Here is a 19664-nt window from a genome sequence, read left to right on the forward strand (position 1 = left end):
TATTGAACTTGTGAAAACCTGCAAGGACTTGTGAAAAACATGAACCCTTTGCTAGAAAGATTTCTCTGTTGCATTCTAATCCTTAGTGCTGCAAGGTTTTACCTCATAGAGGTGGAGAAAGACGAATATAAACATTGGTTTGCTTTGGATTAATAAATAAAAAAAATCTAAGCTAAACTAGTTGACCATGACAAACTAAAGAAGAAAATCTTAAAAACAGGAGTGGGTCTATAGCTAATAGAAACAAAAGGGAGAATAATTACGCAAATATTTTGTCTAAATCAAATAGGGGATCCTCAAAATAGAAAAGAAAGGATTTAAAAACAAAAATATATAAGAAAAGGAAGAAAATCCAAGAAAAAAAAAGAAACGAATCAAACCAAATATATACAACTGCTAGTCAATGAAACAAACCAAAGAAGTAGAATATACATTAAAATTCATTCTTCAGAACAACAGTTGTTCAGTTGCTTCTGTGTTGTTGTTCAGGAATGGAGTGAGTTTGTTTCATGGAGTAGCAATTGTCTAGATTTGGTTTGATTGTTTTCCCCTTGTTCTTCTTTAATTTTAAATTTTCTCGTTTTTTATGCAGTTTTGTCTTAAAATCTTCCTTCTCCACGCTGATGATGACTTGTCTGATACATGCGAAATTTCTGTGTAATTATTCTCCTTTTTTCCCCTACTGGTCTATGGCCTGTTTTTGTTTGCAAGATTAATAAGGTATGGGGTTTATTTACTTTAAACAAAGATGTATCAATGACAATTCTCAAGAGGCTATCAAACAGTTCGTGGTAACAAACTGTAAGTAAGGAGCGACCCGGCTCAATGGTAACCGAAACTGTAGAAAACGGAATTTTGATACCAATAGACACAAAAAAAAAATCAGATTTTAATGTTAATTTCGAATATATAAGTTTCTTCAAGTTTAGGCCAACCCATCAAAAGTTACGCGCATGGGAAATGTTGTCTTATTTTCAAAAAAAGGAGGAAAGACCCCCTACACCCTATAGAAACTGAATGAAAATCACAACGTCATATTCAGCGTATCAGAGAACCCTACTGGGGAGGTTTCAAGCTCCTATCTACAAAAATGTGGAATTTTGCCTTTTTTGCCAAAAGAAAGATCACGGATGTGTGTTTATTTATTTTTATTTTTTTATTTTCAGGGGTGATCGTATCGACCCAGTGGTCCTAGAATATCGCGAGAGGGCTTACTTAAACGGAAACTAAAAGCTCTAGTGCCTTTTTTAAATGACCAACAAAATGAAGGGCAACTTGGCCTCCTGACAAACCCATTTTTCCCCAAAGCCGCCCAATCAAAATTTTGAGATATCCATCTTGTTCAGCATGGTCAAAAATATGCTAACTATGCATTTTAGGATAATTTAATCCCCCAAAGTCCCGGGGTAGGGCTGAAAGTTATGAACTTTGCCCAATGTTTACATATAGTATTGGTTATTGGGAACTATACAGACGTATTCAAAGGGGATTTTTTCTGGTCGTGGGGGGAGTGAGTGGGTTGGGGGTTATATGGGAGGATCTTACCATGAAGGAAGTTTTCATGGGAGAAGGGACATTACTATGAAGGGGGCGCCCGATTTCCCAGCATTATTTAAATTTAAGATCAGAAATTATACATAAAAAAACAAGTTTCTTAACTGAAAGTAAGGAGTAACATCAAAACTTAAAACGACAGAAAACATTGCGTATATGATTTGGTTCATCCCATAGTCAATAACTCGCTCTTTAAGCCAAATATTATTTAGTACTTTCATAATAGCTATTTATTATTATTAAAAGCACTTGTGAGAAATGTGTTATTTTTAAAGCAATAGTACACAATTCAAACTTCAACTTAAAGATAAAGGTATTTACAAGGGGGCGAACCCTCTAATATACGTATTAAAAAAATAAGAATATAGATGTTCGTTACGTAAGTTAATTCGTAAGTTACGTATATTTATTACTAATAAAACGTTCGTAAATAAAATTAAACAGGTTTCGAGAAAGTCATTTAACCAAATAAAAGTAAAATTAATATTCAATTTTTTTTTAATTATTCATGTACGGTGAGTCAAAATCAAAATCTGCATTAATTCAAAAACGTTCAAAAATTAAATAAAAAAAACAAGTGTTTTTAACTGAAAGTAAGGAACGACGTTAAAACGAACAGAAATTATTCCGTATAGGAAAGGGGCTGTCCCCTCCTCAACGCCTCGCTCTTTACGCTAAAGTTTTTCATTGTTTAAAAAAAATAGAGTCGTGGGAAAGTCGAATTTTAATGTAAAGAGCGAGGCGTTGAGGAGGGGACAGCCCCTTTCATATACGGAATAATTTCTGTTCGTTTTAAGTTTTAACGTCGCTCCTTACTTTCAGTTAAAAAAACTTGTTTTTTTTATTGAATAGCCTGTAAGGGACTACACACACTAACAACATTAATGAAAAGAATTAAATCGAAATAAAGATTAAAAGAAGAGAAAGAATACAAAAAAAACGAAAAGAAGTGGAATTACCAGCCTCAGACACACAAACTACCTCAGAAAACTAACAAAATCTCAACACAAACATACTGCCAGTGATTAAAAAAAAAGAAATAATGAACACCTTAAATGGCTAAGAAAAACACCCTAAACTTCAAAAAATACTAACACAGTGAGTTACAAAATTCCAATACACAATCTTGACTCATTGATCAAGCCTTCCCAAATTATAGGCCCATATGTATAATGTCAAATCCCAATCTACTAGTTACAACTAATGGTCTTTGAGTAACGAACTGCTAACCAATGGTCTTCAAGTTTCATAATTGTGAAGAGAAATACATGCGGGAAGCAGCGAAAAGAATGAAGGCAAAATTATAGATGATGATTATACTTGAATAAAGTATTATAGAATTGACAAATTCACCAAAAACGTAATATACAAAGTTCAGAGTAACAATGCTTTACTGACAACTTCTAGCTGCCACAGGCAAAACTCTAATAGCCATTTTCAGCATATTCAAAGGAGGAATAAGGTGACTGACAAAAATGTGCAAAGAAAAATATGCTCAACTTTCTAACAACACAAAAATTCTTATAGAATGTTCTACTCATCCATGCACTATGACCTTTAAAACTCAGTGACTCATCAACAATAATTTCAGATAGCAAAGGTTAGTACTATATTTAATTTTTTGACTATTAGCATTTATATCACTTAGCCATGGATAATAATTCTACTTCTTCTATACATCATAAAAAGAAGGTAACTGTGACTTAAATTGAAGTTAAGCTGTGAAGCAGTTAAACTGTGACTGTTTGCATAAGATTGGTTGCTTTCACAGTAGCTTGTCAGGAAACTGACTAACAGGTTAAAACCCCTTGAGATTTGCTTTATATTTGGTAAACAGGTACCCAAAGCCAAGGAGACTGCCCTAAAAGTTATACAGTACTTGCCTTTATGGTTCAGGTGTTAGCAGGTTAAGAGTTAAACATTTCCAGGAATTCTGACTTTTTAAAACTTTGAAGCCATTAATGCATTGACTCTTTAACAGCTCTTGAACATAACTCAAATTCATCACAAAATTCAAAGGGTTATCATCTTTAATCTGACTCTTAATTCCCTCTTAAATTACTAGCATTTAGCTCCTCAAACAAGTTGGATACTGATGTTTCTCATACTAAATTATTCAGCTCTCTTTCCATGAAACAACAACAAGTCACCAGTACATCCCAAGGCACATGGGCACTGTTGGGAACAATCTGATGACAAGATTGCAAATGCTGTCATAGTAAGATTGTGCAACTGAATGATTCATCACCAAGATGCTGCTCATTCCTGTTTTCTGTCAGGTTCTCTCCATCACCCTATGAAACTCAGTCTTATGTTTCTAACAGGATTCTAGCAGACACTACTTGCCTAAATTTTAAGCATTCTTTTTCTAATTCCTAATTTTCATGGCTAATTTTTCCCCTCTTCTGCACTAACTGAGCAAAGCTACCATGAATTTGAAAACCACCGCCTCATGAATTTGAAAACCACCGCCTCTTGAATGTATTGGTCTGAGGTAGTGAGGTGCAAAATGGAAAAACTTGCATTGTCAACCACAATTTTTTCTTGGTGAAAAATAGGGTCCTTCAGACAACACAGTCCCCCACTCTCCCCTCTATCCAGGTAAGAGCCCCAACATATTACATTTTCCCACAATGAAGTCAAAGTTTTTTACTTTGACAAGATGACTTTTTTAATGCCTTCTAAAACCAAGTAAATAAGGTTGCTTACCTTTCGGTTAGACATCTTTGATTGAAATTTTGAAATTGGTCCCTTAAAACAATAGTTCCACAGGTCAAGTTCAAGCTTATCATCAAGTGACTGATCCAAATCTTGTAATAATAGGCAACCATAGTGTTCTTGGAGATCTTCTATCTTGGCAATGAGTAGTTCATCACTTAGAGCTATATTGCTCAGGTCATTTTTTAACCGAGCAATATCTCTGAAAAAAGGCAATGCAATAGATTATGCTTTGTTCAAATATTGGTAAGTTATTGATTCATTAATGACTATGATCCTTTTTAAAGCCTATTAATCCTTTTTAAAGCCTTTTTATACAATTAAAAGCCATACTATCTATGAAAAAAAGAGAGCAATAAAGTCTGTAGATTCTTCTGAGAAATTTTGATACATGAGAAAATGTCTAATGGGCTATATTTTTTCAAAGTTATGCACTTTTAATCTTTCTTTTTAGTTGTGTTTTCTATTCTACAGCATGATTAGGGGAAAGCCAAACATAGATTACCATCAATAAGTAAATGAAACCCAGAATGCACAGAAATTATAATAAATAATCAATTAAACATAAAACAAACAGAAACTACATTAAAAAGGAGCAGGACTAAATACTGCCTTCTAAAGACCAGAATGTTATTTGCCCTTTACTGAAAGCAATTTTTATTTTGAAGCATGTTTCAATATGAACAAAAAAGAAAGAAAATTATCATAATAACCAGGATAACTGAAAATAATTAATTAAATACAGGTTGAAAGTTTAATATATGAGGGTAATAATAAGTAATGCAACTGCTGTAGCTAAGAAATGATTTATTTAATCTAGACAAACCTTTGGCCACTTTTCAACCTAATGCCCAGCAATGTTTACACACTTGTTTCATTGTTCTTCTAATCTGTGTATGCCTCTGATATAACATTCTTTGGGTTGATCTCAAAGCCATTTTTAAACCTGATATTTAACTTCTTCATTGGGTCAAGAAGCCCTACTCCTGTTGGTGGGAGTTTGCTTGTCTTAATTTTGACTTGATTATTTATTGTAATTCTTGTTTGTCCTGTGCTCCATTTCATTATTGATGGTGATTCATGTTTGTCTTATGCTTGAATTACTATTTGGCTTTATTTCTGCTCATCATAGGCTTAACATTATTCTTTACTTTTCTTAGGAACCTCTTGTGGAAATTAAAAAAAAATAATATTCGTTTGATTTTGATTGATAGTTTTTACTAGCTCATAAAAGGAATATTTGTAAAGCTTTTTATGGCTCTAAAACAGTTCATGGTAATAAATTGTAAGCAAGAAGCAATTTGGCCCAATAGTAGGCTAATCAAAATTCTAAAAAATGGAATTTTTATAACAATTAATCCATCAAAAGAACAGGCTTTTCATGCATATTCCAAATATATAAAATTCATCAAGTTTAATGTTAATCATCAAAAGCTACAAACCCTAGCAGATTCACCTGATTTTAGAAAAAGGAGGAAACACACCCAAAAAGTCAAGCAATCTTAATGAAAATCACACCAATAGATTCAGCATATCAGTGAACCCTACCATAGATGTTTCAAGCATATCTACAAAAATTTGGAATTTTTTTTTTTTGCCAGAAGAAGGATCCCATACGCGTGTTTAGTTGCTTTTTCCCAGGGGTAACCATACCAAACCAATGGTCCTAGAAAGTCAGGAGAGTGCTTATTTTATGGAAATTATAAGTTCTAGTGCCCTTTTTAAGTAACCAAAAAGATTGGATAGCAAGTAGCCCCATGCAACCCCCTTTTTATCCCAAAGAAAGAAAATTCAAAATTTGAAATAGCCATTTGGTTCAACATAGTTGAAAGGCCCAATAACTATGCTTCTGGGGATGACATGATCCCCCCCCCCACAGTCCCTGTGGAAAGGGCTGAATTTATGCAATTTGACTATTGTTTATATAAATTAATTACTATTGGAATGCATAGAAATTTTCAGGGAGGAGGGATTTTCCAGGGGGAGGAAATTTTTGACAGAGGGAGTAGGAGGAGGAGTGCTTTAACAATTTGGAAAATAAGTTAAATAATTTGTTCGGAGTTCATTTATTTAACAAAAAGTTGAGCAAAAAATTAAAAATTGTCACTCCACTGTCAAACTGTTTGTGGATGATGTAAAACTGTATAAAAGTGTCACCTCCCTGGTAGATGCTACCCTTATTCAAAAGGATCTGAATGCCCTAAATGACTGGTGTAAATCAAACTCCATGTTTATAAGCCATTCAAAATGTTTTGCACTTTTTGAAAAGCTCAACTTATCATCATTTTCTTGGTGATACACCTGTTTCATCTGCAGATTCAGTAAGGGATTTAGGTATTCACTTTGATAACCAGTTGAAGTTTCACAAACATGTGTCAATAGTTTGCAAAATGCTTGACCTGATCAATAAATTCTGTTATAAAGGATGTTGATAATGTGGACTAGGTTGATTTCTTCAAGCTTGGTCATTACTCAGCCACTTGACCAAACTTGTATAAACTGTATCAGCCATGAGCACACAAGAAAATAGGTCAATGTAGCTTTATTAACTGAGCAACAAAACTTTGCAATAGTTTACCTGATACCATAGTTTCTGTGCAAACATTTTAAAAGTGCTCTCATTGAAACTGAGTTCTATGAAAAACAGTTTCAGTAATATAGTTAGTTATATAGTTGTTTTTGCTGAAGAATATTTTTCGTTTTGTGTTTTGCAGTGTTGCTTTTGAGCTGTCATTTCTTCTGTTTGTATTGCAACAAGCCCATGGCTACCTCCTGTATTGAATAAAATAAATAAATGTTTTCTATATATTGATTATACAGGAAACTATAGGTAAAATATTGCAACTTTGGGGGTAGCATGGTATGATTAAAAAAATTATCAGAAATTATGCAATATTCAAGAGGTTGCACACCCTTCTCAATCCTTTACTCTTTATGCTAAACTTTGACTTTTTGGTAAAATACTGGACAAGCTAATTTTTCCTATCTTGGGAAGGGGTTAGGTTTGGAAAATGAAACATTCAGGGATAGATCTATAGACAAAAGTATATCATGGGAAGATATTTTGAAGTATCTACCTCTATTTCTTCTCCCTCTAGAGGGCATTGATCTTTAAAATATCTTTGTGTTAGGCTATAAAAGTGAAACCTTGCAAAATAGATCATCTGCTTAAATGAAGTACAAGAAGAGTATTTTCAGCTTCACAACTTTGCTCAATCCCATTTTAAAAGATCTACAAATACATTTCCTAAATTAATAAAAAATTCATTGATATGGCTAAAATTTCTACTAAAATAACAGGAATTGCATATTCAAAACTAAAACTAGAGAAAAAAAAACAGAAGACCTGTCAGACATGTCAAGTATGCAAATTTCTAAAACTTAGAAACCAGAAAGAGGGTTAACATAGTAGTTTGGCAATACCTTCCTAGAGTATACTTTTGGCTCTGGATTCATTACTGGAAGTCTCATTTTCCAAACATAATCCCTTTCCAAGATAGCACAAAGTAGCTTGATTAGAATTTTAAAATACTAAGAAGTATTTTTAAAGAAATTTTAAGGCTTTAGCATAAAAAACAAGGAATTGAAAAGGGGGCAGCTCCCTCATAAATGGAATAATTGTGTTCATTCCAAGTTTTAGTGACTATTGAATTTGGAAAGAGCATAAAAAAGCATCAAAGGATGTACTAAATTTCTTCCTATCTAAATTACATAAATATGGGTATTTGCCAAGAGAACAGACTGGAGAGAATGGAACATGTTACCTTAAATTGTACTTGTTAGCAATATGCAAAAATCCAGTATATGCCCATCAGTGATGACAGGGCTACAGGACATCTGCTGTGTCCCATTGTGTAAGCTATGGTTTAATTGCCCAGTCCTTGTCAAGATTTGTCTTGAAGCTGTTGAAGGTTGTTGATTCCACTATTATCTTGCTTAGACTGTTCCACAGACTTATGATACAGTTGTAGAAGAAATGGCTTCTCTCTCCTGTCATGGAACACTTATAGAACCGCTTTGCTGAATGACCTCTGGTATTTGACAACTGGGGAGGCTCAAACATTTCTTTGTTGTCAGGCTACAGCAGCTTGTAGGTCATTATCATGTCCCCTCTTTGTTGACAGTATGTTAGAGTTGGTAGCTTCTGCAGTTGGCATTCATACTCTTTTATCTTTGAGGCTCTTTACACATTTTGTTGCCTGTCTTTGGACAGATTTGAGAGCCATCTGGTCTGTGTTATTAATTGGGGTGACAATGTACATTCAAACTCCAATTTTGATCCCAACAAGCTATTGTAGAGTTTAGTAAATATTGCTGAGGATCTACTGGTGCTTGTGTGTTGGATGATACCAAGAGTTTGGTTAGTCCCTGCTACTAAAGCTTGAATGTGCCAGTTGAATTTAATGTCTTCATCTACAACAACTCCCAAATCTTTTTCTGATGTACTTTCAGAAATTGGTTGTCTCTCACCATGCTTTGATGATATTGAGTCATACCATCATGGGTTATTTCCTCTAAAATGGTGAAACTTACACTTTTCAACATTAAACTCAAGCCTCCATATATTGGCCCATCTGCAGAAGCTGTTTGACTGTAATGAGGCCACTCCCTGCTGTGTGTCAACATGACCAATAAGTTTCAAGTCATCAGCATACAGGCTAAGTTTATTGTTAATGTTTCTTGGAGCATTGTTAATGTAGCTATTGAAGAGCATAGGCCCCAAAACAGTTCCTTGAGGCACCTCACTTAAAACCTCTGCTATTTCAGAGTAGAAAGCTCCAGCACCTTCACCAAAGACTCTGACCCACTGCTTTCTTTCATACAGAAAAATCTCAAACAAGGGATTTCCCACAATTCAATTAAAGACCATGCTTTGGATTTTTTTTGGCTACTGGTGTATTGGATGTGAGAAAGCTTTTCCTCCAGGATATTTTTCCAAGGGAAGTTCTGCCCAGGCGAGTTGGCAATAATGCCCAACAAAATAATATTGCTGATATTATTGCAGCATTTGAAAGATGTGACTCTGAAGATATAAATGTGCTGAATTTTGTGATAAGAAATGCAAGTGAAATGCCAATAATTCCAGCTTCAGCCTATTCCATGCTTAGTAGTAAGGCAAAGAAATTATGTGCTTTGTCAGAAAAGCTTCAAACCCAGCTGCCTTTCCCCTGTGCTGCTCCCCTTTCAGTTAAAGATAAACCTATGTATGCAGTAATTGTGAAAAATGTCCCTACTGATTTAAGTGATCCTGGTTTCCAAAAAGATGAATTGGATACTCTTGAAGGTTATGAAGGGATTTTAAGTCTAAAAACTGACATTAAGAATAAAAAGTGGATTGTAGTTACTCAAGATAGCCAGTTAGCCATATCCCTTGCTGCCTAAGCCTTTAAGAGCCTACTTAATGTTCAAACCAGTCTTTGACAAAAAAGCACTTGGTATTGTTTGGGGTATCCCTGAAAATGTAACAGAATCATCTCTAAAGGAAAGCATACTGGTACTAGCTTGTGCTATAAAAATAGGACATTCAAAATGTTTTTGTTTGGAATTTTTGGATCAGCTAGCACAGAAAAGTGCAATTAACCATGGTCTCAGACTTGAGTATGAGCTATTTCATGTTGAAATCTATCAAGAATTACTGCATTGCTGTTTCTGGTGCTAAGGGGTAGATCACCCTATTGCTATATGCCCATGTTCTCCTAATTTACCGAAATGTTCCTGCTGTGCTGGGGCTCATGAAAACACCACAGACAACCCTTGCTCAGCTGCTACTAAGTATGCCAATTGTGGAGGAAATTATGTTTCTTTTAGTTTAAAATACTCAGTATTGAGAAATGGACTTGCCAAGACATTATGATGACTTCTTCTTCAGCCTTAAAATTTGTTTTTTTGAACATTAATGGTACCAAAGATAAGGATATCCTAATTGATAAGCTGCTAAATTTGGATGTTATATTTTTACAGGAGCATCTACTTTCTAAAGCTAATACAAACAGTTTAAGATGGTCTGCTACACATGATATATTTATTCAAGAAGCAAGAAAGACTGCCACACTGCTGTCTTCATTTGGTCAGGATATCAGTCTATGCAAATTTATTCTGATGCTATGATTCTAGCAATCCAGTGTAATAACATGGCTTTTGTAAATGTATATCTCCCATGCAATCTTCAAAATACTCAGTCATTTACTGCTTTTGCTAAAGCTTGCCATTCTGAAATCTCTTCACAAAATTTGCAGGTAAAAATGTTGATTGGATCCTAGCCAAGGATATGAATACTGACATATTGACCTCAGCTGATTGCTCTGAACTCCTGCTAGGAGTCTCTACCAAGTTTCTATCATGTTGCTGCAAGAACCTGGCTTATTACATTCATAATCAAGGCTCAATTAAATCCAACCTCAACCATATTATTGTGTCTAAGTTCAGTCTAATTAAATCCAAGGTGTCTGTTGATGAAGATAAAATTAATGATAACCATCTCCTTATTTCCTGCATAATTGAGCCCCCTGATGTTCAAGCCCTCATTCAAAATAGTATCAAAAGCCCAATTGGAATTGGATAAATTTTGAGATGTATATTACTACTTTATGCACTCTACTCTCAGCTATTAAAGCGCTGTTTGAATTGCTCCAGACTTCAATTAATTGCCCTGATTCAAAGGAAGACCTTAATTTGTATTATTACCAGATTGTGGAATGTCTGAAGTTGGCCACAAAAGCTGAAGTTCTCATTGAGCATGTGCATTCTGTGTCTTGCATGCCCCTGTGGAATATACATCCAGAAGTGAAAAAAGTAAAGAACTGTGCAAAGTTTTGATTGTGACTGTGGAATGCCATAAACTGAGATCTCTTTTCAAAAAATTTGCAGATAAAAATGTTGATTGGATCCTAGCCAAGGATATGAATAGTGACATATTGGAATGCTTACAATCAAACTTCTTCCAGTACTGTGTTTACAGTCAAGCAAAAAAACAAAGAAAGAATACAAATCCTCTTTATGTAATGCAAGGCTCAATGTGTCAGGATGTTCCAAATAGTAAAATGAACTGGAATAAAGTTATCAACAGCAGTAAGTGTACTCCCCCAGCTCAGTCAAAATTAAACCTTATGAATTTTGTGTGCCATTATATTGACATATTTTCTGTATTTAAACAGTATGTTCAGAAACATTTTCCTAATCTACTTAGTTTGGTCCTGCCAGGATAGAGTTCTTGTAATAAGTGTGAGTGATTTATATTGGATGCTGAAGAAAGTAAAAAGATCAGATTCTCTTGATTGTGATGACCTATGTTATGGGAATTTTGCTTATGATTGCCTATTATTGTTGAACTACCGGCAGTTATTATATCAGATTCATAGGATATAGCTGAATCTCTTGTTCCTGATAGTTTTCTTTCCAGTAGTGTCATGCCTATACTTAAACAAGTTAAAGATCCAGATTCATGCTCAAACTACAGACCAATTACTGCATCTTGCTTTATGAGTAAGATTTTTGAGTATATTCTTTTGCCTGAAATAATTTCAAAGTGTTGGGGGTGGAGGTAAATTTTATTTCTGATGTGAATGAGAGGTAAGTTTAAACTTTATGTATTAGTTAGGTTACATAGGGGGGGGGGCTAAAATTTGTTTCTGACAAAAATGATTATTATATTCATCATCAGCATAAAAAAGGCAGGTAAATATGTACCAAATCATATTATTGACTTACTCATAAAGTGGATATACTACTCAATGCCTTTTTTATGCTAACTACAAATATGATAATCATTTCTATTGGAAATGAATTTCAGCCCCACCCCAAATATACCAATTCAGGGTGTATATTTCTTCATTAGGGGGTGGGGGCAAATTTTGTTTGTTTTGTAAATTAGCCGTAAGTTTAAACTTTACAATAAGTTTAAAATTTCTGATAGAAATGATTATTATATTTGAAATCAGCATAAAAAAGGCATCAAGTGGTATAGGCCTATTCACTTTAAGCATAAGTCAATAATATGGTTTGGTAGATATTTACCAAAAGGCATTGAATGGTATATTTATTTTATTTGTAAGTCAATAATATGATTTGGTAAAAATTTACCAAATTAGCAAGACTGCATGCAAAAAGTGTTAACTATGATTATTCTTCATAGGCTAGGCTATTATGAAGTAAGAATTGTTTTCTTAAAATGTTCTATTCTCTCCAGTTAGTTCTCTAGGCAAGTTTAAGTTAACCCAAAAGGTTTCTAAAGCTATCCATCTAGACATAGGCCTAGGCTAATTGGCTGGCCTTAGCTAAACTTCAAAACATTCAAAAGAACTCAACTAGTCTACAGCTTATTCTAGCTCACTCTGGAATATATCCATACCCTATTATGATCAGAAAATTATGGGTAAAATTCTACTTTAGCTACTTTTGGCTATCTTGGAATGGGGTTAGGTTAGAAAAATGAAACTTTCAGGGATTGGTCTACAGGCTAAAGTATGTCCCGGGAAGGTATTTTGAAGTACCTACCTCCACTCCTTCTCCCTCTAGAGGGTCCTGAAATTTTGCTACATGACAGGTCTATACCCATTGAAATTTTGACAAAACAACATTTTACATTAATTTTCAGTTATCAGTTTCTTTTTCTCTGGCTTTAGCTCTGAAAATGCAATTTCAGTTATTTGAGCAGAATTTTAAGCCATATAAATAGTTTATTTCAAAAATTTAGGAAATGTATTTGCATATCTTTAAAACCTTATAAATTGGGATTGAGCAAAATTGTGAAGCTGAAAAAAAATTTTGTTGTACTTCATTTAAGCAGAAGATCTATCTTGCAAGGTTTCACTTCTATAACTCACATATTTTTAAAGGTCATCAAAGGTCAGGACACTCTAGAGGGAGAAGAAGTGGAGGTGGGTACTTCAAAATATCTTCCCGGGACATACTTTAGCCTGTAGAACCATCCCTGAAAGGTTCATTTTCTTAACCCAACCCCTTTCCAAGATAGTCAAAAGTAACTAAAGTAGAATTTTACCATTTTATGAAAAGTAGAGCTAGCTGGCTCCCAAATTGAGCATTAGCAAACACTTATCCTGAATGGCCTAGCCATTAAGGGTAGGCTAAAAAGATAACTGTCACAAACATGACCCACCTTTTCAATTCTTCTTTGCTTTTCATTAGTGGTGAAAATATGATATTCAAAACTCATCAGTACTTTTTTTTCAAGCCAAAGAGCAGTTTACTCTGAATTTATTTGAATTTGTCATGATTTAGCAAGCATTTTATCTTTGTTGCTGCTGAACAGCCAATAAGGTTCATTTCAATTTGACCATTAGCTGTGTTCATTTTCGCCGTTCGTCATTCTAAAGCGACGTAGGGTAGGCACACGTAGCTGATTTCGGGAACCGATTTCAGCAAGAATGTATTCAACGTTGAGTGATTATAATTAATGATGATAAGAGGCGGGGCTTAGTGACGTTTTTCGATGATTAATCATCATTAATTACAAATAATTTAAGATAATCGTTAAATACGATTAATTACATGCCTAAAGCTCAAAAACCTTAGTACATTACTTGTCTAGAACGTAATTAATTATGATTAATCACCGAAAAACATCACTAAGCCCCGTCTCTTATCATCATTAATTAGAATCACTAGACGTGGAATACACCCTTGCTGAAATCGGTTCCTGAAATCAGCTACATGTGCTTAGCTCTTTAGTTTTACGAAGATGTTTTGGGTTGTGCTGCGTTTTATTTTGCCATTCTAAAAACGTCGTTCTAGCTGAAAAAACGGCTTATGGTTCCTTTACACATTGTGGAAATTCTTGTCCCTTATTGATAGCTAGGCCTGTGACTGTACTTTGGTGAGGATGTTAGAGAAATTTTTCCAATTTACAAGTAAATCCTTGAAAAAAGGCTTCTTTTAGAAGTGTTTGTAAATGACCCAAATCTCTGATTTTAGAAATGTCTAAACTTGTTGCAAATCTTTGAATTTCTACCCGTGTGTAGCAAATAGCTTGATTAATCATAGCAATATAATTTTTTCTAAACTCCTTTGTATTTGTCTAAGGATTGTAATCCATGAGTGGATCTCATTTGAGTATGTTAGTAACGAGTCGGGAGGTGCCTGTTCTACAAATAGATTTTGAAGTCTACATGCGATAGGGCTGTCTCTGTATTGCTCTTCGAGAGAGTTTATTCTGGACTGTGCACTCTCCTCTGCTCTTATGATAAATAAAATTATAAATTTTGGTCAAATTTAGTCCTGTGTTCCTCCCAAGAAGGTGTATGTTCATTTTGTTTGACAGTTGTCGTCAGGCTTAGCAGTGACAGAAAATTTGGAAAAAGTGTTCATTTGAGTAACAAATTTAAAAAAACTTGACTCGAAAGGAAGTTTAGACAGCTTTTACCTTCCAAGAACTCTTTCTTTCTTCTCTTTTTATTTCTCTTTGTTACAAGTTCCAGTTTTCGTGTCGTCTGCAGCTTACTCAAATCCCTTTTAACAATAGTGCCATAAGTTAATCATCTTTAAGAGCGTGTAATTTTAATACTAGCCTTGAGGGTTAATTTAAATCTAGATATTGAGCTAATCCTCACACAATTTATAAGCGAACTCATTTTGTTGATTTAAAACAATTTAAGGGTTCAATATGTTCCCAAATTAAGAGTTTCATAGGCAGCGCGCTAGCGCTGCCTAAGTAAAGAACGATGTGGCCACAATGTGTTGTATTTTTTTCTCCATACCCGGGCACTTCGTATCGAAGGAGTTGTCGTAGAAAGTTAGAAAAGGGCTCATTCGATTGAAAATTGAAGTGGCTAGTGCCCTTTTTAGTAGTAGATTGTGATTGGAGGGCAACTAGCCCTCCAATATGCCCTGGGGGCATGTAAGGTTTTTATAGAAGGCGTTGTCATAGAAACTTCAAAAAAGGCTCATTCGATTGGAAATTCAAAGGGCTAGTGCCCTTTTTAATAGTTGAAAGTGATTGGACGGTAACTAACCCCCTCTCACGCCCCCCTTTTCATAGGCAGCGCGCTAACGCTGCCAAAGTAAAGAACGATGTGGGCACAATGTGTTGTTTTTTGTTTTTTTTCTCCATACCCGGGCACTTCGTATCGAAGAGGTCGTCGTAGAAACTTCGAAAAGGGCTCATTCCATTGGAAATTGGAGTGGCTAGTGCACTTTTTAATAGTCGAAAGTGATTGGAGGGCTACTAGCCCCCCCACGCCCATAATTCCCCAAAACACATCCAATCATTTTCATACACATTTCTTTTCATAGGCAGCGCGCTAGCGCTACCTAAGTAAAGAACGATGTGGGCATAATGTGTTGTTTTTTGTTTTTTTTCTCCATACCCTGGCACTTCGTATCAAAGGATTCGTCGTAGAAACTTCGAAAAGGGCTCATTCGATTGGAAATTGGAGTGGCCTAAGTAAAGAACGATGTGGGCAAAATGTGTTGTTTTTTTTCCCAATACCCGGGCACTTCGTATCGAAGGAGTTGTCGTAGAAAGTTTGAAAAGGGCTCATTCGATTGCAAATTGGAGTGGCTAGTGCCCTTTTTAATAGTCGAAAGTGATTGGAGGGCAACTAGTCCTCCAATATGCCCTGGGGGCATATAATGTTTTATAGAAGACATTGTCGTAGAAACTTCAAAAAAGGCTTATTCGACTGGAAATTCAAAGGGGTAGTGCCCTTTTTAATAGTTGAAAGTGATTGGACGGTAACTAACCCCTCTCACGCCCATCTTTCCATAGGCAGCGCGCTAGCGCTGCCTAAGTAAATAACGATGTGGGCTCAATGTGTTGTTTTTTGTTGTTTTTTTTCACCATACCCGGGTACTTCGTATCGAAGGAGTCGTCGCAGAAACATCGAAAAGGGCTTATTCGATTAGAAATGGGAGTGGCTAGTATCCTTTTTAATAGTCGAAAGGGATTGGAGGGCTACTATCCCCCCCCTACTCCCATAATTCCCCCAAACACATCCAATCAAAATTTTGAGATAGCCATTTTGTTCAACGTAGTTGATTTCCAGATAGAAAATATGTTTTTGAGAAGGACACTAACCCACAACCCTCAGGGCAAGGGTTTTAAGTAATGCCCTGGGGGCATATAAGGTTTTTATAGAAGGCGTTGACGTAAAAACATCAAAACAGGGTCATTTAATTGGAAATTCAAAGGGCAAATACCCCTTTTCATAGTCAAAAGTGATTGGGGGCAACTAGCCCCCCCCCCCCCCACGCCCATCATTCCTCCAAATACATCCAATCAAAATTTTGAGATAGCCATTTTGTTCAGCATAGTTGATTTCCAAATAGAAAATATGTTTTTGAGGAGGACACTTTCCCACAACCCTCGGGGCAAGGGTTTAAAGTTATGCCCAGGGGGCATATAATGTTTTTGTAGAAGGTGTTGTCGTAGAAACTTGAAAAAAGCTCATTCGATTGGAAATTCAACGGGCTAGTGCCCTATTTAATAGTCAAAAGTGATTGGAGGGCAACTTGCCTCCCCCCCAAGCCCATCATTCCCCCGAACACATCCAATAAAAATTTTGAGATAGCCATGTTGTTCAACGTTGTTGATTTACAGATAGAAAATATGTTTTTGAGGAGGATACTCCGCCAAAGCCCTCAGGGCAAGGGTTTTAAGTTACGCCCTGGGGCATATAAGGTTTTTATAGAGGACTTTGTCGTAGAAACTTCAGAAAAGGGCTCAATCGATTTGAAAATCAAAGGGCTAGTGCCCTTTTTAATAGTCGAAAGTGATAAGTAATATTTTTTGTTGTTGTTGAGACCAGGGCACTTCGTTTAGAAGGAGTTCTCGTTGGAACTTCGAAAGGGGCTCATTCGATTGAAAATAGAAAGGGCTGATGCCCTTTTAATAGTCGAAAGTGATTGGAGGGCAACTAATCTCTTTTCGATTCCCACCCTCCCATTTGCCCATTATGTTTAAAAAATAAATGTTGCCTTAAGATTAAATCAAAATGCACTGTGATAATGCTAATTCCCAATAAGGCATCTCAGTAGTATCCCAAAAACGACTAAGGGTATTATGTTCAAACTTTCGAGGCAACTTCTGCTCTTAAAATTTAACCAAATCAAAATAGTGTAAGTGTATCAAAGCTATCAAAGAGAAACTAAACAGATTTTTTTGCGAATGATATCAAGTTTTCCATTTCAGGTCAACTAGAGGAGGTATGAAACTAAGTTAAACAGTACTATTTGTGTCCAGATTTTTAAAATGGTGTATGTTGTTAAAAATTGCTGACAATTTTTCTCCAGCATAAAAATAGCAGGCTAAACTATAAAGTCTTAAAAAATGAAAAGATTTAAAGTATTATTTTCTTTTTCCCTGAAAAGACTATGTCAATATAAAACGAACAGAAATTAATTAAAAAAAACTTTTTCCACAAAATTAGTTTTTCAAAGAAAAGTAAAGAACTCCATTAAAAAAAAAAATGAGCAAAAATAAAATCAAATAATCTACCAAGCTGGAAACTACCACAAATCAGCATCTATAAATAAATGAAACCCAAAATCAACATAAATTAAAATAAATAACCGAGTCAAACTCAAAACGACCAGAAATTAACATAAGTTGGGCGCAAAACCCCTAGGCCTTCCCATGGCCAGAACAAATTTGCACTTTACTGACAATATATAAATGTTTTTACTTTTATAACTTTAATAAATCGAATAATTTTAAAATTTTGATTACTAAATATCATTACATGTATATTAAACTGACAATGCATATTCATTTATATTTTTTCAGTAAAGTGCAAATTTTGTTCTAGCCTTGGGAAGGCATAAGGGTTTTGCGCCCAACTTATGTTAATTTCTGCTCGTTTTGAGTTTGACTCGCTTATTTGTTTTAATTTCTGTTTGTTTTGGGTTTCATTTACTTATCGATGCTGATTTGTGGCAGTTTTGAGCTTGGTAGGTTATTTGATTTTATTTCTGCTGATTTTTTGCGTAATAGAATTCATTACTTTTCTTTGAAAAAATCATTTTTTGGAAAAAGGTTTTTTTAATTAATTTAAAAATAGAACCATCGTAAGTTCGAATGAGAACAAAATTAAAGAGTTAGAAATTGCACTACGAAAAGCCCAAGAAGAGAAAATAAGAGCAGAGGAGAGTGCACAGTCTATGATAAACGATGTAGAAGAGCAATATAGAGACAGCCCTATCACTAGTAGACTTCAAAATCTTTTTCTAGAACAGGCAATGATTGATTAATCAAACTATTTGCTAAACACGGGGAGATCTTCACAGATTTGCAACAAGTTTAGACATTTCTAAAATCAGAGATGTAGATCATTTAGAAAGACTTCTAAAAGAACCCTTTTTAAATGAAAAACCAGCTGCATAAAAACTACAAGAGCTCATATCCAAGAAACAAAGTGCATCTGAGCTGATACGCCAATTTTACTCCCGAATCATGGGAAAGGCAAAATACTATGCAAAAAATGCTCCTGGTATAAGGGAAGATGACATAACTATAAGTATTTTTAAACGTGGTATTCTCCTTTCCATTGGAAGAAGATTACTAGAACAATCTAGAGTCTCAGACAACCAGGATGAATTATTAGCGCTGGCAAAGAGATTTGAATCGATTGATTTAATGTATAGGGACGTCTCAGACACCTCTTTGGGAGCAGAGGTGCTTGACTCAAGAGACAAGCCTTCTCCTGAAGAACTAAGAGATAACTCCAGAGTAGAATTTCAAAACGTAGGAAATTATAATTACAACCGAAAGAAATGTTTGAACTGTGGAGAGTCCAGCTATTTTAGAATAGATATGTCAAGACCAACTAGGAGTAGTTATTCTAGGAACAAATTTAGTGAAGGAAATAACTCTCGCATAAAATGCTGGACTTGCGGGGGTCCACATAGACTGTCAGAAAGTGAAAAACCTCTAACGTGATCCCGCTGTGGTGAAACAGGACACGAAGCAAAATATTGTTTAGCTCCAGCACCCATAAACCAACCCCAAGAAAAATTTTAGGGCAATTTTTGCCAAAAGTACTGCGGTCTCCGGGAAATGGTTAGGGAGCCACTGGAAGACAAATGCTGAGATTCTGTAGTTTATAAATATAGGTTAACCGTTAGGAGTAGACCTAGTGTGACATAGGAGTCATGGATATGTCGACAGGGAGTCATGTACTTCAGAGGGAGATTGATAGGACACCTCTTAAAGATGCAAAAAAAGGGTTGCGTCTACCTCTTAAGGAAGCAAAAGCTGCGTCTACCGAAATTACAGATTACCAAACGTAGCCTAATTTCATTACGAAAAAAGTGAGTCAACTTGGATGAGTCCAATACTGCAACCTTGTGACATAACTTCTTTTGCAACTGGGAAGCCTAAAAAATAGTTATTAATACTTTTAAATCCACTAGCTTCTCGGGATTTTAAATTGATTGCAAAT

General features: G+C 35.2%; 1 protein-coding gene across 1 annotated transcript in view; it reads right to left on the bottom strand.

Annotated features, from left to right (window-relative positions):
- The window catches only part of LOC148941391 (nonsense-mediated mRNA decay factor SMG7-like), a 73293-nt gene extending 59749 nt beyond the window's left edge, over positions 1 to 13544 (bottom strand). The window contains exons 1-2 of the mRNA XM_089104072.1: positions 13388 to 13544; positions 4264 to 4474 (exon numbers count right to left, since the gene is read on the bottom strand). Of these exons, the coding sequence (XP_088960198.1) occupies positions 4264 to 4474; positions 13388 to 13413 (237 nt within the window). The 5' untranslated portion in view covers positions 13414 to 13544. The remainder of the gene's footprint in view (positions 1 to 4263; positions 4475 to 13387) is intronic.
- Positions 13545 to 19664: the final 6120 nt, after the last annotated feature.

Source organism: Artemia sp. Qi Xiang Cuo, chromosome 18, assembly GCF_049724085.1.
Source record: "Artemia sp. Qi Xiang Cuo chromosome 18, ASM4972408v1, whole genome shotgun sequence".
Lineage (NCBI taxonomy): Eukaryota > Metazoa > Arthropoda > Branchiopoda > Anostraca > Artemiidae > Artemia > Artemia sp. Qi Xiang Cuo.